The 23,635-nt window shown below is 45.7% G+C and overlaps 1 protein-coding gene across 1 annotated transcript in view; it reads left to right on the top strand.

The window, feature by feature from the left end:
- The window catches only part of COL9A1 (collagen type IX alpha 1 chain), a 410,236-nt gene that overhangs the window by 154,488 nt on the left and 232,113 nt on the right, over positions 1-23,635 (top strand). Inside the window, exons 6-7 of the mRNA XM_078648015.1 lie at positions 21,967-22,050; positions 22,624-22,644. Of these exons, the coding sequence (XP_078504141.1) occupies positions 21,967-22,050; positions 22,624-22,644 (105 nt within the window). The remainder of the gene's footprint in view (positions 1-21,966; positions 22,051-22,623; positions 22,645-23,635) is intronic.

Here is a 23,635-nt window from a genome sequence, read left to right as displayed (position 1 = left end):
TATTAATGAGCTTGTGTTGATGTTGGCTGAAGTATACTTTCAATATACTATAAGTACCTAGGAAGCTGATGAGCGATCTTTGTATAATTGAATTTGACACATTTGACACTCGGCTTTGCCTGCTCTTGTATCACTTTGTACAAGGAAATAATATGTATGCCAAAATTTGCACAGGCCATATTAAGACACTGTTTTAGACAGTAAGGATGTAAAGTTCCTATTGATAGCTAGGCACCCATACTCCAACACCAGGCATGCCCCCACTTAAACGCATGTTGCTTTGTCATGGACTCAAAAGCCTTTCTGCTAAAGTATTAAAAAAGTTCCTATTTACTGGGGCCTTGGCTTTCCCCGTTATTTTCTCACGACTTTCAAACAGCTGAAACCTAAATAGTTGGAGGGAGACTATTTTGCATCCTGAAAAGGAGCAATCCAGTAATACCTAATAATTACCATCTAATAGTTCTTTTAGACCTCAATACAAAGTTATTTGCCGTTGTGCAGTTGGTGAACGTAGGTGAATGCACAGTTTGCTTCAAAGTGAGCCACTGCTCCGAATAGGAGACAATGGATAAGATTCTCCCTCTTTCCTTCCTAGTATAGCGAGATATCCATGTGGTGACGATAGCTTTGTATCCCTATTTTACTGACTATTGGTCAGCATTCAATGGTGTGGACAGGGGTCTCCTTTGGTGTAAATTGGAAAGGTGGGATATACTATCTTGTTTTCTGTGTGCTATCCAGTGCCTAGGCTCAGACACATGGGTTTGTCCAGTTGGCGAACAATTCTATCTCACAAAGATCCCTTTGAACTGCAACATGAAACAGAGATATGTTCTTGCACTCCTGAATTTCAAGCTCTATATGCCTGATACGAGTGGGCATTGAGGAAACAAAAGCATGTTCCTTCCTTACAAAACAGGGCTCTAGACAGATAGTTGTTAGTCTTGTAATATTCAGGTGACATGATTATTTCAGATCGTACCAGAGTTGGCTTGCAGAGATCAAAATCTGCATTTAGGTCAAACGCGTTGGTTGTAAACTTTTCTGAGACAGAAATACTGCGCATTAGCAGGAGACATCTCAAAGACTGGCCTTGGTTCCTGGATAAAATGCAAACAACAGACAACAGCTTCCTTTATGTGTATTACTTTAATGCCATTCAAAGTCCTAGTTACCATTTATCTTCTTTAAAACTCACAACCTTAATATTATATTTGTGAAAGTCCTAGTACTTCTGGGCCAGTCTGTGGCTTGCCCTAACTCTATCAGTCATTACAGCAAAATGAATTCCTTTACTAGATAGTGAGCTGATGCTTTCTCAGGCACACAAATAAGGCGACTGGATTAAGCCCAGTGCTATATATCTATGAGTGTAGTTGTCACAAAAGAAAAGTGCTGGATGGGAGACTATGCAATGATGGGGATTCACCGTATGTACATTTAAATATCCCCCCCAACCCGGTATTGGACCAAATATTAACAAATGAGTCACAGGCTAAGGCCTCAGTTGCCCTTTACAAATTATTTGCAGAATAATTTACCACGCCTATGTTCTTTAGAAAATGTAGGATTGTGCAGTCCAGACTTAAAACCAGCCTTAAAATAATGTAAAAAAGCAGTACCCTGAAGTTATACGGCTAAAGGGCACCCTATAGTCTGACGTTGTGTGTATTTGCTAATGCGCCCCCACGTATATACAAAGTATATATTGCAAACACAGCACAGACGAATTTCAAAGTTAAGAGTTGCCCATACAGTAAACTCCAAATTATGATCTGTTTTTTTGTGTGCTTGCAAACCTTGCACAGATTGTGTCTCACAGCAACCCTACGGTCCTATTTCTGAGCCAGTGCATGAAATCCATGTAAAAATGTCACAGCAATGTGTGAGATCTCACAGAGGTATAGCAGCCCCGCACAGAATGTCTGTACTGTGCAAGGAATCCCGCTTTCTGAAATTCCATCGCTCCCTGACCAGGTAGCCTGGACGGAGCTTCCCTTCATATACAAGAAAGTCTCGTGTGCGTGATATTTACAAGCCACATGCACGTTTTAGGGCGCGCTGCTTTTATTAGTAGTTCATTTATTCCATTTCAAGGGTCAGTGTGTACGGTTCTTACAGAAGTCCCTTTTCATTCAGAGGCTTGAGGTGAGTAACGTGCAGGGTGAGGGCTGGCGGGCGGGGCGTCGTTGCAGAGAAACAATACAAATGATCCCTCTGTTGGCACCGACGGTGTGAATCTCCGTAGCAATCGCTGAAGTACGTTCAAGCAGCGGTTTAGGTGGCCCAAGAAGATCTGTCAACATTACGCCGAACACATGATGCAGGTGTGCAGGTTGTAGGTTAATTCCAAGGAAGGTGGTCTGAGGGGCAGTGAGTCCCACCTGGCGAGTATGAACAGCGGGGCGTGGTTTTCGAGTTCTCTGATAGTTGTGTGGAATTGTGATATTTGTGCCTCCATTGTGTTCTGCATATACAACGGTATCGGGATGGGTTATGGTTTCAGAATTATGTCATGTTGGTACTTGTGTAGTGCATAATGCCCCCTTTGGCCACTCTAAAGTGATGGTGTGACCAGCGCAGTAAAATAGAGGATTATTTGAAGAGATAATAGCTTCGGAAAGACAATGTGTGGAATGAAACCCGCCTGAATGGCTTTGTAAGGTTGAGGTGTCCTGCCCTGTAAAGTTTTCTGGACTACCCCGTTCTTTCAGTGAACCTGACAGACATGCAGGCCCAGATGAGGTACTCTATTTCGTTTTTGGTTTATTGGCATAATAACTGTTCCTATAAAATCTGAAGGAGTTATCCAAAATGCTCTTACTCCTTTTCTGTGAGAGGGTAGTACTGCGTCACCACCTATTAGATGAGTGGCGAAAGAGGAAGTATGCTTTTAGTTAAGGGAAAACAGACGCTAGTAACTCCCCTACTAAAGGTTTGTAACTGGATTCTCTCCCCATCATTATGTCTGGGGCATATAGGAAGGATATATGTAGGTGTGTGAGGGATGTATAATTCCCTGAAGGACTGGTGAATGATGGAGTCCATTTGGACCCTGCTTGAGTGTTGGATACGATGGTGGTTAGGACTAGCTAGAACATAACCAAAATATAATAAGCATCACATCTAGGGTCAGGCAGAAAGGATGTGACTGGGAATACTGGCCCCAGAAGCACCCACAATCTGACCAACAACAGTAGCGGATGGACCTCCTGTACTGGAGGAGCCCAAGAACTTTTAAGTATTGCAGACCCTCTTTTTGGTTCTGATAGCCTACCTTTCACACTAGAATGACACGAGCACTGGGCCCCTCAACCAGTATCAGATTTGTTCTTTATCATCTGGACAATGAGGAGGCCTGCACATCAGTGATGGCCAGAGATTGCCAGACTATTGCCTGATTGGAGCTATATGACCACACGGTCCATGGCTGCCTGGGAAGGGAGTCAAGTGCATCTGGAGCCTGGAACAATGGCCCAAGCAGCTGCCAAAGAGAGCGGCAAGGGGCGATTGAAGCACCTTGTGGAGGTGATGCAGGTGTTCCTTCCAGCTGCAATAATAGACAGCAGTGTCATCTAACTATGGGTAGCACAAAAGGACTCCTTACCAGACAATAATAATAATAATAATAATCCACATTTGTAAAGCGCACAATCACCCGTAAGGGTCTCTAGGCGCTGGGGGCCGTCGGGAAGATTAAGCAAGCTATTGCCCAGAGTCACATGGTGCTGGGCTAACCTGCCGCCGGAGCCGGGGATCGAACCCTGATCCCCAGATTCCAGCGTCAGTCGCCCTGGCCGCGGCGCCACACCTCTCCCCTACAGGACTCTGTGGAAGGGTATGCTCAGATGTGAGTCCCTTGCTCACTGCACCATCAGGATTCAAGCAAGCCGGGCCGAAGACGGCTGCAATGCCAGAAACCGGTCCCCGGAAGCTTGTTTCCTTTCCAGTAAAGAATTGGCTTGGTAGTTTGGTCTGCCCTGTTCCCATGATGCACTGGGCCAGGGACTGACTAATTTGCATGTAGCCAGGTTCTGAACTGGGATGGTGCAGTGAGCTAAAAAACGGTGATGGATCAAGCCCTGGTCTTTTGACTGGGTATGAGTGTTCTGTTTAACTCAGATGCTCTGTCCATCACCACCCCCTTTTTTTAATCGTTTTGGCCACTGTAGGAGTGGCAGGGTATGCTCAGACATGAGTCCCTTGCTCACTGCACCATCAGGATTCAAGCAAGCCGGGCCGAAGACGGCTGCAATGCCAGAAACCGGTCCCCGGAAGCTTGTTTCCTTTCCAGTAAAGAATTGGCTTGGTAGTTTGGTCTGCCCTGTTCCCATGATGCACTGGGCCAGGGACAGACTAATTTGCATGTAGCCAGGTTCTGAACTAGGATTGTGCAGTGAGCTAAAAAACGGTGATGGATCAAGCCCTGATCTTTTGACTGGGTATGAGTGTTCTGTTTAACTCAGATGCTCTGTCCATCACCACCCCCTTTTCTGAATAACTTTCTAAAAGTGGCAATTTAAAATCTGACTTCACCGTGAATTGAGATTTTTAATTGTGATTCCAGAGACACCAAATTTGAAAGGTCTATCTCTTCATAATTGGGAATTGCACTTAAAAACAGTAACAAGGTAATCTCCATGTTAACCTATGAGAATTACACTTAAAACGTTAATAAGGTAATCCCAATTGTATCCTACAGGAGCGATAGGCCTTGTACTGGTAAAAAAACAAATTTGAGAGTTTTTCACTACCAGGACATGTAAAATGTAAAAAGTATATGCCTTACCTTTCAAATACATTGCACCTTGTACTCCAGATTATTCAGGTTCTACCTTAGGGTTGACTTATACATATAAAAACGTAAGATTTGGGCCTGGCAAGAGTTATTTTGCCAGGTTGAAATGGCAGTGTAAACTGCACGCACAAGCTTTGCAATAGCAGGCCTGAGCCATGGTTAGAGGGCTACTTAAGTGGGTGGCACAATAAGTGCCTTAGGTCCACTAGTAACACTTAATTTACAGGACCTGGGCACATGTAGTGCACTTTACCAGGGACATATAAGTAAATTAAATATGCCAGTTGGGGATTAGCCAATATTACCATGTTTAGAGGAGAGAGCAGAAGCACATTAGCACTGGTTAGTAGTGGTAAAGTGCACAGACTCCTAAAGCCAGCACAAAAGAGGATAGAAAATTGAAAAAGGTAGGTAAATTGTGGGGAAGACAAACCTAAGATCTCACCTAGACTTCGTCAGTAGGGCATCAAGACATTGCTCAGTGGGGTCCTAATTGTTTCAGTAGTGGGTTTTTGTTACTAGATTTTTGGGGGTAATACTGTTTATTTTTATGTTAGTACTAGTGTGTTAACCAAGGTTAGTTCAGAACCAGACTTAAGTTCTGCGATTCCACCTCTGTATTCTGCTACTATGTTTTAGACCTTTTAAAGTGGACAACAACAAACTCGAACCAAAGACTAAAGAGCTAGGCATTCCCACAAATCCCTAATTAAAGCAAATCAACCCCACAGAATAATAGTGCAGCTATGGCTACTAACCACAGAAATCTAGCACTGACTACTCAGACACAATACAGTGGTGTAGGCAGCCGCGGGCCGTGGAGGGAGTTACGGTGGGGCAGGGAGGCGGGGAGGGGGAGGGGCAGGGTGGAGGGTGCTAAAAGCAGGCATATGGATCATTGCAGGTAGGTACACAATTTAATTAATAAAACGAAATTCGTAGCGCGCACAGAATTGCTTTTTGCAATGCAGTGCGCGCTACGAATTTCGTTTTATTAATTAAATTGTGTACCTACCTGCAATGATCCATATGCCTGCTTTTAGCACCCTCCACCCCGCCCCTCCCCCTCCCCGCCTCCCTGCCCCACCGTAACTCCCTCCACGGCCCGCGGCTGGGTGTAGGTAGGCCCAAGAAGTTGCTAACAGCTTTTGTTTTTTGTGTCTCTCTTAGTTTTGACTGCTCTCTTTTACATGCTTGTTAAATGACATTACATTATTTTTCTGAAGTAAAGCACTGAGTGTACATTGATATTACTGAGTCTTATTTACTGTGTCATACTGCATCTGAGGATATAACCCCTTACACCTCCTGGAGTAAGACGTAATTGCCCATCCCTACTACTATGGGAAAGAAGTGCCCAAAAAGGATAACTTGGTCTTTCAGTAGGAGTCCACTAAAGTTGTGGCCCTGGGATAACGGTGATAACTGACAGTGGCCACATCATCTAATATACAGCCCAGTCATCAATGACTGGCCAAGGACACCAAGAAAAGACATCACATGAAGTGTGTTGCTTTTGTAGATCTAAGGGCTCCTATAGCTCAGTGAGTGAAACAATCCTTGTCTTCCTTTTTTCTGCAGATTTGTTAGCTGTAAAGAAGAAGTAGGGTTTTGCAGCCACTAGAAACTTTTTTTGTACACTTACATAAGAGCTGTACAGTTAACTTTTATGAACGAATTACATTTATATATTTTAGATGTGCAAAATGCGTATGAACAAAGAAAGCAGTAAGCAAGTAATACAATTAAAATGCATCGCAGTACAGGGTTTTTCATGTTGCTACTGATGGGCTGTAGAAAGTTTCCAGCATGGCTCTGGACAGCATGCATCCCTTATTCAAATTTCCCCATCGAAAGCTGTATTGCTTTGACCCCTCACCTCAGCACACAAGGCTCACCTGTGTATGCTGAGGCATTTTAGTGATGGTGAGCAAGACCCAGACTGGGCCTCTGTGGTCGAAAGCAAAAAAAACAATTGATGGACAGAATGCAGAACAATGTCACACATTCACCCCAGTACAGAGATCTGGGCCTAAATCCATCGTTTTTTTGCTCACCATGCCATTCCCGTTTGGATCCAGCCATATGCAAATCAGTCTTGACCCTGCGCCCAATAGGAACAGTCCAGCCCAAACTGCCAGGCCAGGTCCTCCCTGGACTGGAAACAAGCATCCTAGGACCGGTTTCGGGCTTTCAGCTCTCATCAGCCAGGATAGTTTGACTCCAGTGTCATGGAGAGCATGGGACCCAAGTCTGGGCATCCTTGTCCCATGCGGGGTGACAAATGCAAAAAGAACAATTTATGGACAGCATGCATAACAATGTCATATATTCCCCCCAGTACAGAGAGCTGGGCCTAAATCCATCATTTTTTTGCTCACCATGCCATTCCAGTTTGGACCCAGCCATATGCAATCAGTCTTGACCCTGCCCCCAATCGGAACAGTCCAGCCCGAACTGCCAGGCCAGGTCCTCCCTGGACTGGAAACAAGCATCCTAGGACGGGTTTTGGGCTTTCAGCCCTCATCAGCCAGGATAGCTTGACTCCAGTGGCATGGAGAGCACGGGACCCATGTCTGAGCATACCCGTCCCACTGGGGGTGACAACTGCAAAAAGAACTATTGATGGACAGAATGCAGAACAATGTCATACATTCACCCCAGTACAGAGATCTGGGCCTAAATGCATCGTTTTTTTGCTCACAATGCAATTACAGTTTGGACCCAGCCATTTGCAAATCAGTATTGACCCTGCGCCCAATGGGAACAGTCCAGCCCGAACTGCTTTGCATATAGCTTGGTCTGAACTGAGGTGGAGAAGTGAGCTAAAGAATGATGTTGGATTCAACCCAGATCTGTGACTGGGGGTTAGTGTCTGAAAAGTTTCACTGCTTCGTCCATCATCTCTTTGTGTTTGCTTTATTCACCATAAGTTGGTAGGGTATGCCCAGACGAGGGTCCCTTGCTCACTTTGCCACTGGATTCAAGCTAGCCTGGCTGATGAAGGGTGTTACCCAGAAACCGGTCCCAGGATGCTTGTTTCCGGGTTCAGAGAAGACCTGGCTTTGCAGTTTGGGCTGATCTGTTCCCATGAGGCACAGGGTTAAGACTGGTTTGCATATAGCTGGATCTGGACTGAGGTGGCGAAGTGAGCTAAAGAATGATTATGGATTCAACCCAGATCTGTGACTGGGGGTGAGTGTCTGAAAAGTTTCAGCACTCCATCCATCATCTCCTTGTGTTTGCTCTGTGGTCGAAGGGGCACACTAAGTACACCCTTCCTTTTTTAAAGGTGACTACTTTCAAATCACTGGGCTCAGAAGACTGACATTGAAATGATTATAGTAGCAGAGCAGGCCATTTTACCTGTTGCCTACAACAGAGAGTAACCTACAGGCCTCTAATGTGTTTTGTAATTGTTCTGGCTGCCCTTACAACTGGGTCTTTTGCCTATTTATGTGAGACATCGATGTGAGACATGGATGTCAGGCATACTTGCATTCCTTAAAGCATGCTGATAATGCATGTGGAGAGTGTGCAACATGTGCATGTGACCACACTAGGTTTCATTCAGTACAGGCATACCTCAATGATATTTTAGAGGGAAGTTTGGAGGGATAGTTAAGCAGATGTAGATTACATGGCTTCCACTCAGAACATTCCAGGGTTCATTTGTAGTGGGTCAGACCGAGGACTGACTTACTGGGGGAGGAATGATACACAGACACGCTTTGAAGCTAGGGAATTTCCCCCTGACCCCACCGGGCCTGTGGTTCTATGAGAGAAGCTACCCCCACAGGTTAATAGTTAGTTAAGTGGTACAGCATCCCTTGCCTTTGTGATCTTGTTTTCAGCTTCTCCTGGAAGGAGATTCCTTGCTCCACTCTGCCTTCCTGCTCACAGCTTGTAACAAATATCCTGACAAGACCTTCATGACCCTGACTCCAGACACACTACAGGGGGTATGCAGCTCTTTTTGAGGGGACAGGCACAGCCCTATTCAGGTGCAAGAATCAACTCCTCCCACCAATCTAGCTCAGCATTGCTCATCATCCGGGAGATGGGCCTTCAGGATATGCAGGGCACACCTCAGCTCCCTTTGAGTGTGACTCTCTAGAGGGAATTTACTAAGCCCAACCATCATCCAACCCAGAGGTGTATACTAGGGACAGGCAGAGGCACAGAATTGTTAAGTAAGAAAATGCCAACTTTTTAAAAGTGGCATTTTCAGAACTGCAATTTAAAAACCAACTTCACTAAACAATGCGTTTTTAAATTATGAGTCCAGAGACACCAAACGCAGATTTTCTATTTGCTCCCAATTGGAAGTTACACTTGTAAATTATTACCAGGCAGCTCTAATGCTAACTTATTGTAGAGAGAGGCCTTGATGTAGTGAAAAGCAAGTTTTGCAGTTTTTCACTAGAAGGACATGCCAAACTTACAGGCACATGGCCTGCCCTATTGATGTACATCATAATCATAAGTTTGGGACTTCTTTGTTGTTTGTTTTTGCTAATACGGATTTGCTGGATGTTTTTTAATCCTGTGTGTGGGGGAGGAGGTATAATTTTTTCTCAGAATAGATTATGTTTGTGTGTTTTTTTCTGAATTTATCATATAACCTCAAGATGCCACTAATTAACCCTATTAGTAACTACAACCATTCTGGCTTTCAAGCATACAGAATGTTATTAACCATGCTTTCACACTGACACATGACCTAACCAAACTCCTAAAGATATACTGTTTTACTTGGAATATTCGTGGTATCAACAACCTGCGCAAGGGCAAGCAAGTCCTGGTGTACTTGAACAAGCATGGCATCAAAATTGCCTATCTGCAAGAAACGCACCTAACCCCTGATTCCACTCCGTATTTGCTAAATCCTGGGACACTCATTGCTATTTCTCCTCCTACAGCACATACTCACGGGGCACTTGCGTACTCATACACAAAACCGTCCCTTTTCACCTATATAATCAATCAATCAATCAATCAACAATTTGCATAGCGTGCTACTCACCCAGTAGGGTCTCAAGGCGCTGGGGGGAGGGGTTTGTTACTGCTCGAAAAGGCAGGTCTTGAGTTGTTTCCTGAAGGAGAGGTGGTCCTGGGTCAGCCGTAGGTGGATGGGGAGGGAGTTCCATGTCTTGGCCGCCAGGTAGGAGAAGGATCTTCCTCCAGCGGTGGCTCTGTGAATGCATGGTATGGCGGCGAGGGCGAGGCTGGCCGATCGTAGCTGGCGGGTGGGTGTGTAGAAAGTGAGGCGGCTGTTGAGGTACTTCGGGCCCATGTCGTGGAGAGCCTTGTGTGGGTGGGTGAGGAGTCTGAAAGTGATCCTCTTGTTGATGAGGAGACAGTGCAGGTGTCTCAGGTAGGTAGAGATGTGGCTGCGGCGAGGGATGTCCAGGATGAGTCGTGCGGAGGCGTTCTGTATGCGCTGGAGTCTTTTCTGTAGTTTGGTAGTGGTTCCCGCATAGAGGGTGTTCCCGTAGTCCAGTCGGCTGGTGACAAGTGCCTGTGTGACTGTCTTCCTGGTTTCGGTGGGGATCCATCGGAAGATCTTACGGAGCATGCGCAGGGTGTTGAAGCACGATGACGATACGGCGTTGACTTGTCTGGTCATCACGATGAAGCCCAGGTTTCGTGCGTGGTCCATTGGCTTGGGGGTGGTGCCCAGGGCAGGGGGCCACCAGGAGTTGTCCTAGGCGGAGGGAGATGATCCCACGATGAGGACTTCCGTCTTGTCTGAGTTCAGTTTCAGGCTGACCCAGAACGTCACTACATCATCTTCCATGGTCATCTTGTTGACAATCAGATCCTATTGGTGAATGTATACGGCCCCACTGTGGACGACCCAGCTTTATTCCAAGACATCTATAACCACATGAGCTGTGTGGATGTCGACCAGATAGTAATGGGAGGTGGATTTCAATTGAACCCAGTGACTGCAGTTAAAATCCTCTAGCACACGCCCAGGCGACAAGCGGAAAACTAGGGTTTTATAGTTCAAAATTATAGATACATATGTAGTGAGCAACTCCTGGTGTTCCCAGCGCCCCTCAGACCCGGGTATCACCTTTTATTCGTTGCCCCATGAAGTCTGGATGAGATTAGGCCAATATCCCACACTGGGCAGCCGAGGTCAAAATACTTCCGCGCACCCTCTCTGATCATAGTCCGGTATTACTACGCCTAGCCATCCCATATAGCTGCAAAGCTGAAAACCGTTTCCCTAGCAATGCTCTCTGGGACAAAGTGTTCAAGGGTGAAATGCTAGCGGCTCGGTCCCCACACAGGCTATGCTCTGGGAGGCCTTCAAATCCTACATCCGGGGGATAAGCATATCCAAACAATTTGGGGTCCTGTGCGACATACGTCACCAAATTAAGCGCATTGAATCTGAACTGCAGACCATAGATGCGACAGCAGTGGCGGAAGGAAACCCGCGACTCCATAATGGGAGCTTTTAATTACAGAATTTCGCACACTGGCTGACCAAGAAACTGCGTATTTTGGGAAATATGCTATGGCATATAGATATGGAGAGGGTGAGCAACCAAGCCATACGCTGGCCAGGATGCTGCAGCCCAAACAAGTGGCAGACTATATCACTGAGATCCAAACTGATGCAGCCCTGCTAATATTGGGCACTGAAGGAGTAAAACCCACATTCCTGGAACACTGAAAACATTTATTTACCTCCTGCATCCCAGAACTCCCTCCAGACGTCTCTTCCTACTTCGAGGAAATAGCAATGGTATGGTTAGCTGATGGCTAACAGCAGTTTCTCTGTGAGCCCCTCACACTTGACGAAATCAAGGAAGCCATTTGCGCACTAGACGGCTCCACAGCACCTGGACTCGGTGGCTTCACTGGTGCTCTTTACAAAGCCTTAGAAGAACAACTAGCCCCGCAGCTTTTAACTTTGTACAATGAAGCCTTAACCATCATTCTAATACCACCACTTTGCAAGAAGCAGTGCTTACTCTATTATTAAAACTAGGTAAGAATCACACCTTAAGCACCTCGTACAGACCCCTTTCGCTTCTTAATCTAGATAATAAAATATTAGCCAAAGCCTTGTCAACCAGATTGGCCCTCTTAATGGAACAAATCACCTCACCAGTACAATCAGGTTTTTTCCCACACAGATCTACCTCTCTCAACCTCTGCACAGTTTTCGCGGTTCTTCACAGAATATCCGCGACTATCCCTGCAGCGGTAGCCTTTTTGGACGCTGATAAGGCGTTCGACTCTCTCGAATGGCCCTTCCTGACATGGTCTGACTCTTGAGGAAGCTCGGAATTCCCCCTCTTTTCCTATCCATGGTAAAGCTACTATATTTCTGAACCACTAGCGAGTATATGGATCACTAACCAAACCCATCCCGGTTGCCAGAGGAATGAGGCAGGGTTGCCCACTATCCCCCTTACTTTTCATCATAGCCATGGGCCCTCTGGTATGCCACATGCAGGCTAGAGATATTCATCAAGGACTCCAAATTGAACAGGGACCTTTGCTTCTCACATTATATGCTGACGATATCCTTCTCTTTATAAGGCACCCTGCAGACAATCTCTCCCCGCTGGTGGAGGACATAGTGTCCTTTTGTGACCTATTGGGCCTACAGATCAACTTAACCAAATCCATGCTTTTTCCACTCACAGATGCCACTCAACCTGTATCAACCGGACACCCTCTCAAATGGACAGGGGGACACACCAGATACCCCGGTATTCAATTACATAGGGACAAACACCAAATATGGAAATTAAATTATGGACCTGCAGTGGCGAACCTGAATGTGCAAGTTGAAAGATGGATTAAATTACCACTCTCAATCTCTGGCTGGGTGGCCATCATTAAAATGATTTTGCTCCCCCAGTTTATGTACCTCTTTCTCAATATCCCAATACCGCTTCCAAACTCATTTTTACAAACCCTGTGCAGTCACCTCCTTCGTTTTATCTGGGCAGGCTGCCGACCCCGTGTACGTTGGGACACTCTGACATTATCATGCGAGCGCGGTGGCCTTGGAGTACCTGACCTACAGCTATATTACCTGGCAGCTCAATGCCAATATACATACAGATGGTGCCATCCGGATGCACGCATCCCCTACCTGAAGCCGGACCTGGACCAGTTGCAAGGCATTCTGCACTCAGCTGTGCTGCCTAAGGGCATACCCCTGGACACTGCAGATAATATGACAGTGTCAATGACGTGCCGGACATGGAGAACATTATTTACAACAAGGGGTGGTGATGGACAGAGTCTCTGAATTAAGCAGAGTACTCTCACCCAGTCAAGAGATCAGGGCTAGATCCAACACCGTTTTTTAGCTCATTGCACCATCCCAGTTTCAGAACCTGGCTGTATGCAAATTAGTCTGTCCCTGGCCCAGTGCATCATGGGAACAGGGCAGACCAGACTACAAAAGCCAATTCTTACACTGGGAAGGAAACAAGCTTCCGGGGACCGGTTTCTGGCATTACAGCCGTCTTCGGCCCGGCTTGCTTGAATCCTGATGGTGCAATGAGCAAGGGACTCACATCTGAGTATACCCTTCCACGCTTAGGGTGGACAAAATTATTTACAACAAGGGGTGGTGATGGACAGAGTCTCTGAATTAAGCAGAGTACTCTCACCCAGTCAAGAGATCAGGGCTAGATCCAACACCGTTTTTTAGCTCATTGCACCATCCCAGTTTCAGAACCTGGCTGTATGCAAATTAGTCTGTCCCTGGCCCAGTGCATCATGGGAACAGGGCAGACCAGACTACAAAAGCCAATTCTTACACTGGGAAGGAAACAAGCTTCCGGGGACCGGTTTCTGGCATTACAGCCGTCTTCGGCCCGGCTTGCTTGAATCCTGATGGTGCAATGAGCAAGGGACTCACATCTGAGTATACCCTTCCACGCTTAGGGTGGACAAAATTATTTACAACAAGGGGTGGTGATGGACAGAGTCTCTGAATTAAGCAGAGTACTCTCACCCAGTCAAGAGATCAGGGCTAGATCCAACACCGTTTTTTAGCTCATTGCACCATCCCAGTTTCAGAACCTGGCTGTATGCAAATTAGTCTGTCCCTGGCCCAGTGCATCATGGGAACAGGGCAGACCAGACTACAAAAGCCAATTCTTACACTGGGAAGGAAACAAGCTTCCGGGGACCGGTTTCTGGCATTACAGCCGTCTTCGGCCCGGCTTGCTTGAATCCTGATGGTGCAATGAGCAAGGGACTCACATCTGAGTATACCCTTCCACGCTTAGGGTGGACAAAATGATTTACAACAAGGGGTGGTGATGGACAGAGTCTCTGAATTAAGCAGAGTACTCTCACCCAGTCAAGAGATCAGGGCTAGATCCAACACCGTGTTTTAGCTCATTGCACCATCCCAGTTTCAGAACCTGGCTGTATGCAAATTAGTCTGTCCCTGGCCCAGTGCATCATGGGAACAGGGCAGACCAGACTACAAAAGCCAATTCTTACACTGGGAAGGAAACAAGCTTCCGGGGACCGGTTTCTGGCATTACAGCCGTCTTCGGCCCGGCTTGCTTGAATCCTGATGGTGCAATGAGCAAGGGACTCACATCTGAGTATACCCTTCCACGCTTAGGGTGGACAAAATTATTTACAACAAGGGGTGGTGATGGACAGAGTCTCTGAATTAAGCAGAGTACTCTCACCCAGTCAAGAGATCAGGGCTAGATCCAACACCGTTTTTTAGCTCATTGCATCATCCCAGTTTCAGAACCTGGCTGTATGCAAATTAGTCTGTCCCTGGCCCAGTGCATCATGGGAACAGGGCAGACCAGACTACAAAAGCCAATTCTTACACTGGGAAGGAAACAAGCTTCCGGGGACCGGTTTCTGGCATTACAGCCGTCTTCGGCCCGGCTTGCTTGAATCCTGATGGTGCAATGAGCAAGGGACTCACATCTGAGTATACCCTTCCACGCTTAGGGTGGACAAAATTATTTACAACAAGGGGTGGTGATGGACAGAGTCTCTGAATTAAGCAGAGTACTCTCACCCAGTCAAGAGATCAGGGCTAGATCCAACACCGTTTTTTAGCTCATTGCACCATCCCAGTTTCAGAACCTGGCTGTATGCAAATTAGTCTGTCCCTGGCCCAGTGCATCATGGGAACAGGGCAGACCAGACTACAAAAGCCAATTCTTACACTGGGAAGGAAACAAGCTTCCGGGGACCGGTTTCTGGCATTACAGCCGTCTTCGGCCCGGCTTGCTTGAATCCTGATGGTGCAATGAGCAAGGGACTCACATCTGAGTATACCCTTCCACGCTTAGGGTGGACAAAATTATTTACAACAAGGGGTGGTGATGGACAGAGTCTCTGAATTAAGCAGAGTACTCTCACCCAGTCAAGAGATCAGGGCTAGATCCAACACCGTTTTTAGCTCATTGCACCATCCCAGTTTCAGAACCTGGCTGTATGCAAATTAGTCTGTCCCTGGCCCAGTGCATCATGGGAACAGGGCAGACCAGACTACAAAAGCCAATTCTTACACTGGGAAGGAAACAAGCTTCCGGGGACCGGTTTCTGGCATTACAGCCGTCTTCGGCCCGGCTTGCTTGAATCCTGATGGTGCAATGAGCAAGGGACTCACATCTGAGTATACCCTTCCACGCTTAGGGTGGACAAAATTATTTACAACAAGGGGTGGAGAACATTGCACTGCAGGGTGGGGGATGGCCCCCTCTACTCTCTGGCACTCCCGCTGAAGAACAATACATGGCTCTCACTAACTGGTGAACCACTCACACAGCACATATTATGTCACTACAACATCCATACTATAGAAGATTTGTTCCCCAATAGCAATGTATTGCAGATCACTGATGACCCCCGATTCCACTGTATACCATACATGCATCATTTTATATTCCAGCGCCTCTTTGCAACCCAGCGATCCCAACTGCCCAGCTGCCCCCTTGCCCCAGAAGAATTTCCACCACTAACACATGTAATATCTAACCCGGATGGCAATCACCTGACCTCAAAGCCATACCACGAGTGCAGGAGGCATGGGCTCAGGATACAGGCACTCCATTAATGGACAAAATGTGGTCCTATTGCTGTGCACAAATCCAGAAGATATTGCTTAACCACAGACACAAATTATTCCATTTCAAGTTCTTACTTTGGGCATACCTCAGCCCATTGGATATTGCCAAATTGCTGCTCCAAATGCCAGGCCCCGTGGCGGACTTTGCACATCTCACATGGACCTGCCCAATTATATCTGCGTACTGGATCGCTCTTTATTCACACATCATAACAAAGCTAGGTTCCACTTTACAACCCGATCCAGTGGTGGCACTCCGAGGCCATACTGCCGACCTTCCCAAATCAGTGTACAGGCTCGCATCCATGCCCTTTTTATTAGCTAAGAGTGAGATTGCAGTTCATTGGGGAAATGTGCTACCCCCTCCCCTACTACTTGGCTCTAACATGTCACACTCCAACCCCGACGCCGTGCCCCACCAATTTTTGGCAACCCCTGCGTGTCTATCTTCATACCCTTGAGAAAGGCACTGCTGGCCTCTGAGCGCCCCCTCCCCCCCTCTTCATCCCTCCATTGTAACCCCCACCACCCTTCATGAGCCCTCCTCACCTTGGTTTTTCTGTAACAAGTCATTCATATCAGGAAATGTCCCCCCCTCTTTTACATTTCAGCTCACTACAATACTTTACAGACATATGTTTGGAAACGGAGCTATTGCAATATAGAATGGATACATGTTCTATACTGTGTTTATAAAAAATCAATAAAAACATGTATTAAAAAAAACCACATGGCCTGCCTTTTAAATACACTGCACCCTACCCATAGGGCTGCCTAAGGCCTACCTTAGGGTGCCTTAAATGTAAAAAAGGAAAGGTTTGGGCCTGGCAAGTAGGTGAACTTCCCATGTACACATGGCAGTTTAAAACAGCACACACAGGCTCTTCAGTGGCTGGCCTGAGACACGTTTCAAGAGCTACTCAAGTGGGTGGCACAATCACTGCTGCAGACCCACTAGTAGCATTTGATTTACAGGCCCTGGGATCATGTGGTGCACTATTCTAGGGACTTATTAGCAAACCAAATATGCCAATCATGGAGAAATCGAATGCCATTACATTTTAGATACAAGGGACATGCACTTTAGTACTAGTCAGCAGTGGTAAAGTGCCCAGGGTCATAAAACCAGCAAAAACAAAGTTCAGCACACAGCCACAACCAGAAGGTCAGAAGCAAAAAGACAGGGGAAACCATACCAAAAGATGTCAGGTCTACCAATAGTGAGGAACTCTAAGTAATCAAAACAATGTCACTATTAAGACACAGGTCTAGACCTGCACCATTGTGTTACAAGTAAGGTCGGAATGTCTGGATGTGTTACCTTAGTAGAGCCTGAATTAACACCTGAGGCTAATGGTGTCATGGACCTTTACCGCAAGTGAGTTCCGCTTCGATTATCTCATGCCAACAAGTGCCCAAAGTGCAAGGGAAACCGAGGCCCCATCCACATTTGGCCTAATAAAAAACTTCAGGTGAACGAGAAGGCCAACCGTATCAGAGGAGTGTCACCACTGTGACCTGATGGGCACCTGCTTGTTTGGGTAGTGGATTTTGTCACTGGGCCTGAGGAACACCGAAATGGCAATATCTCCAAGACCACAAACACAACAATCACCAGTGCTCCTCCTTCTGATTCATGCTGGCACTGCCACAAATTACCTGAGTTAGCAAGCGTTGTCACTCAAACATGAAGCAATGATCTTGATAACTGGGCAGAGGCAAAGACCACCACATTCCAGATTGGTGGGCCAAGCGGGATGCACAACACCTGGCCACGTGGATCAGTTCTGCCTCTGCTGACCAGCAGAACCCTCAGGTGTAGCCTGCCGGAACCACTTCATGAACTTCGCACAGACAGTCAGGTACTGTGGCATTGTACCCAAAACAAGGTGGGGGAAGAATGCATAATCAATTTGGTGGGGGGAGGGACTTTGAACTCTATTCTGTGGGTAACAATTGCCTGAAAGTTGCTTTCCCCTATCGACTCTCACTATTCTCTCACAGAACCAAGTGCCAATCTACTTTACCATTAACGACTGTTACATTGTTACCAGGGACACTGTCCCCATCAGTGCCACAAACAAATACCCTCTTATGATTGTGTGTAGTGTTTTACATTATGTGCAAAGTAGTAGTAACATGTTTTTCTTCTTTATAAATCAAAGTGCCAGTCGGGCAGTGATTTATTAACCTTTACCTAATGCTTGTGGAGTCCTCAGTCTTTAACCCCACACCACCCCTCTAAGTAAGCCTTCATCTGCTCCACTTCACTACCCTGAGGGTCAAGTGCTAAAAGGGTGTCCTAAGTGATCACTTTTCAATCCAATGGAAGATTAAGACACAGGATACAAGTGGGAAATGGCTCTGCTTCCCTCTAACTGCCCCAAGGACTCCTGAAAAAGTTCGCACAGCTATACATTGGGAACAGACCATAAACATTTCTGGTCTTCATTTAAAATCTATGATTTCTGGGACTTTAAGACTTTTGTATGCCTCGTTTGAATTACTTGGACTAACACACCTGATAACAAAGATTTGACAAATGAAATCTCAGACACAGATGAATCGTCATGACATTGAGAGATTTGGTATCACTAGTACATACAGCATGAGGATGTGATCTTGAGGATAAGTTCAGAACTCTGCAGCAGGTGCACTGAACTGACGCGCACTTTTTTTTTTAATCACATCTTTAAAACGTTGAACTTTTTTACTGGAATTGGAACTAGACTATTGCTTAGTACTGAATTATCTTATTGGAATGTGTACTTGTAACATCCACTTCCACAAAAGGTTAGATTTTCGTACGTAACCTGCCTTCTTTTGAAGCAAGTTCCTTTAGGCGCCACCATTTCTAGAAACTTAGCCTTCTGTTATTGAGGGGCAGATGTTATTGAGGGGCAGATGTATCAAGATTCCATTTTGCGATTTCTAAATAGCGATTTTTAAGGAATCGCTATTTAGAATTCGCAAAATGGAATGTATGTAACAAATCGCTAATTTTTAGCGATTCCTTAATCTTCCTTATTTGCGAATTTGCATTTTGCCAATTCGCAATTAAGGAAAAATTCCCCATGCATTGCTGTGGGCCAGGAGGCCCATAGGAATGATTGTGAAATAATTCTCAAATTGCGAATTCGCAATTTGCTAATCGCAAATTGAGAATTATTTCAAGGGTGCAGGGGTGTCTCAAAGACACCCTGCTGCACCCCTGAAATGTACATGTGTGTGCATATGGCGCACATACATGCCCTATGGCGATTCCTTAATTTGCGAAAATTTGATACATGCCAAAACATGCAAAAAGACCGTTTGCGACTCGCAAAGGCCGAAATTCTGCGAATTTCGGCCTTTGCGATTCGCGAAAGGCTTGATACATCTGCCCCTAAATCTCTTGTCATTTTCATTACAAAGGGTTTAAGAATAGTTCAGTCCAAACTATGCTCTACTCTTGAATTACCTTAAATTCCTTTCCTTTCTTGCAATATACATCTTAATGCTTAATGCATCGTTCATTTAACACACGCTACATTGTAATATTCGGGGTTTTGATAAAATCAGTGACAATTTGCTTGCAATAAATAAAATGCAGTTTTTCAACACTTCAAGAGTAGCGCATATTTTGTAGAGAACTACTGGCAATTGAATAGAGAACACTTTCTAATGACAAGAGAATAAAATAACAAAGGGATACTGGTCTAGGAATAGTGGCCATGAAGAGACTCCATTCAAAAGAACACATCTTAGCTTGTGTAATTTTGTATCCGAGGCCAGCGGGTAAACTTCCAGAGAGCACCCAAAGTAGACCCAAGAAGAAAAATTTGGGTTTAAAAAGTAGAGGGCACTTCTCAGAGATACTCTTATCACTGGACATTTTTATAAGTGCCATATGAACCTTTGAGTGACAGTTTCAATTAGTCCTGGCTTTATGCTCAACAGGGCATTGTACGTCAAAGGGTATCACACATATGAAAAATCAACTGAGTACAAAGTGCAACATGCTGCTGGCTAAGAACCAAGAACTGGCTAGATAGTAGCATGCATTACATGGGGCCACTCGGAAGCAACGCATTGTTTACTCAACCATATTTTGCGAGTGTGAGACACAGTAAAAACCAACCACCACACATGTTCAAATAAACCTTTTTATCTGCATCTAGAATTCAACGGGAGTTCAGAAAGCTACCCTCTGATGCACCCCTACTTCCTTGTGATTAGCAGCCTGCATTATACTCAGTTTAGTTAGGGGTCTGTAAAGTTATTATGCGAGCGATGTCATGCAAGGTTCCCACTTATTGGCCTACCCGTTGGTCCTTGAGTTTCATGCTTTTCTCATGCTTATACACTACTGTAGTTTTCTTTCATGAATGCTAGACAGCGCTGGTACCTTGTGAGCCTTTTGCATGTGAGTGCATATCTTGTTTGGCTTTTTTACACAAGTATTTTGAAACTGTGTTGCAGCACCAGTCCCTCATGACCATTTTGTAATCAAGTTCATACTTTGCTTACCTTTCATTTTCAGTGAATCAATACAAATTTCGCCTCCACACAAAAATGCTTAGGAAAGAACCGATTATCACCTGAAACTCCATTTTGTGCAGAATTTCGCAACCTACACCTGTTTTTTATAGACTTTGTCAGAAATACCTGAAGTGTATTAGAAAAAAAGTGATAGCTTTGCTCACAGCTAATTTAATTCCCTACCACCCACCACCCACATATTCTTGAAGCTCAAAACAATATAAGGCCATTTCAGAAGCACCTGGGAGTAAACACAGAATTCCTGTGTGAAACATGTGAAACTCTGCCTGTGAGCGGGTCAGTGTCTATAAGTGAGTCTTTCCTTGTCAGGTGAACACAGGAGGGTCCGGTTTTACATGCAGCAACCTATGAGCTTCCAAGGCCCTGATGACGTCTTGATCAAGAGATTTTGATGGAATTATAATATGAGTTAATGAAGAAGTTATAAAATTCTAGGGAGTAATCATCTTTTCATTGGGATGGCTGGAGTATGAAAAGGATCCCTGAACATCAGCTTGGAGAATACATGAACTTTGAGTTAATTTGGAAAACTTTTTGGAGACTAGAATTGTTCTCCAACAAATTACTATTAATATCAAAATGATGTTCATTTTAAGCAATCAGTGGATAACTCTAAAGTCATCAGACAGGCTCAACTTTTCTAACAAAAATGAACTCTTAAGTGGTCAACATGCTCTTAAATCAATCAGCAAATCATCAGGATCAATGTCAGTGCATGTAAATGGCACAGTCCTTGTAAAGTCATCAGATACTCTTTTTCAATGCATCCTCATAACCAGGCACAGCTCAAAACGTGTAAATTCTTCAGATGACTGCAAGAGCCTGGTGATGTCTGATGAGAAGAAAGGAGTTATTTGACAGTTGATTGATCATCCAGGGTCAGGTTTACTAAGAATTCATGCAACAAGGCAGGATGCTGCGCTACTTTGCGAGAATGGAAGAGAGATGAAGAGTGCCATATTTACAGAGATATCACACACTTCCGCTCTCTCACAGCAGTCGTGCACTTGTGTCTGCGTAGCACCAACACAGGCACCCTTGCACCATGCTGTAAAGGTGCCTGCATTATGGGCAACATTGTTTTTCTTTTGCACGGGAAACCTTCTTGCCCAAAAATAAAGAGGAAGTAACAATGAGAAATAAGCATATTTCTCCTTGTTGTGCCTCTCTGTGGTAGGCATACAATTTCACACAATTCTGGCTATACAATCCTTAGTAAATCTGGAATTGCGTGAAATCCATAGGTGAATGCACGGAAACGCCCATGCTCCACCCATTGAAATCCTACCACAACGAAATGTAATGGCTTCTAAAGTAAAACTGATTGACATGAGTCACCAACAACACCAGTTTGAAAGCTACGGCTGAGAACCTTCTCGGGGTGGGGGTGGGTGATTTGGTGGGTACCATGCCAATTTGCAAATTGCTGTTTAACGAATGTCGTTGATGATCACCAGGTTCTTACTGATGCCTGAATGATGCGATTCGAGTTACATGTATATGTTTTTTTCTATTTTTACCACAGTTTGATCTCCAGTGGATGCTGATCCATTGCGACCCCCTGCGGCCCCAGAGAGAGACCTGCGTTGAACTCCCCGCCAGGAGAGCTGTAAGACACTTTCGTGGAAATTAGTCGGGGCGGGGGCATGTGGGAAACGTAGGTCGGGCGGGGTGTATATTATAATCACTTACCGACGTTTAACTCTATCATTGCACGTGTCCCTGAGACGGATCCTGTTACTGTACCTTTCTGGGGTGTGATGTATTAGTGAGGTATGTGATGTGGGAATGCCTCTGGTGGTCAGTCCTTGCATGCAGAATGAATCGCAGGTTCAAGCAGAGGTGTCGCATTTCAGCAAAGGAAGGGTTAAAGATGTGCTGGTGCCAGTTAAAGCCGTCCTCCTGGCCTCCTCCTATCCCTCAGTCCTGCCCTGGGCCATTAATAAACATAAGGTCCGCGGGAGGCCGGCAGCAGGGCTTACCTTCCTGCCGCACACAGAAAACTCACTTGTGGGCTTTGGCTGCTGGGCTCAGAAGGGACCAGCTCTGCGTCTTGGTGTGAGCATGGCCGGCTGTGCCAGGGACAGGGGGCTGCTACTGCTCTGGGTGTTTCTGCAAGTCGTTTGCCTCTGCCTGGCACAAGTAAGTCTGACAACGCCTCTCTGCCTCTTCTCTTTTCCAGATCAGCCAGACTGGAGTGGCGGTAAGTTTTAACCCCATACTTGGAGCATCTTGTCGTGCAGGCAGACCGAGCACTAAGGACATGGGGGAGAAGAAGAGTGCGTTGGTCTGTAACGCTGCCCCACTGCCGAATGATGGGACTTAAATTACAAAGGAAGAGAAAAGGCGCTGTAAACCATGGGTGTCATAGCAGTAGCCGGTTTGCACGAGTATTAAAGCCTCTGCGTGATGTCAGCAATTGCTTTCAATTGGAATTTCGTATTTATTGTGGCGTTATAGAGCGCTGTGAATTTACTTTCAGTTTCTTCAGGGAGCTGGGGACCTCTACATTAAGACACACAGGCCAAGAGCCCCAGAAGGAGAGTTTCATAAACAAGTACTGCATAGTGAAGTGCAACACACTGAAAACTCGGCGTCAGTACCAGATATATCAGTTTTGCAAAGAAGCTGGGTGTACACGAAGTTGTTTTCATGCACTAATGGGATAACATATACTTGTAGCGCCTGGTCCATTCCTGTGGGGCGCGTATACTGCATCGAGGCACTAGTGCCAGATGGGTGTCAGGTAGACATCTAAGCTGTTGGGGGGTTTGTAGACTGAGGCACTGTGATAAGTTGATGGAGATGTTGTTGTCCTTATTTATATATCAAATTGGGAACGAATAGTGATTGATATCCGTAATTGTATAACATGACAGATGCAAATGGCTGGAGTCATTAATATGATGTAAACGAATAGTGTTGTAATAATTTTTAGAATGATTACATAAAGAACGCAGGAAGGCTGCGGTGATCGCAGGGGTTTTATTGTTGTTCTCTGTTGCTCTCCTGTAGCACGCTGCGAAGGGGGCTGGAAGGGCAGAGAGGGCACTGCCTGAGAAGGCCTATAACCAGCCCGTGCGTAGAAGGGAGGGGGGTCCGCTCCCTGCACAAAGGCTCTCATTGAGAGCCCCCCGCCTCCCCCGACGGATGGGGAATGTCTGAGAGGTGGAGGTGCAGGAAAGGAAACGTGA

This window comes from Lissotriton helveticus, chromosome 6, assembly GCF_964261635.1.
Source record: "Lissotriton helveticus chromosome 6, aLisHel1.1, whole genome shotgun sequence".
Taxonomy (NCBI): domain Eukaryota; kingdom Metazoa; phylum Chordata; class Amphibia; order Caudata; family Salamandridae; genus Lissotriton; species Lissotriton helveticus.
Note: the sequence above shows the minus strand (reverse complement) of the source record. Positions and strands in the feature narration are given on the sequence as shown.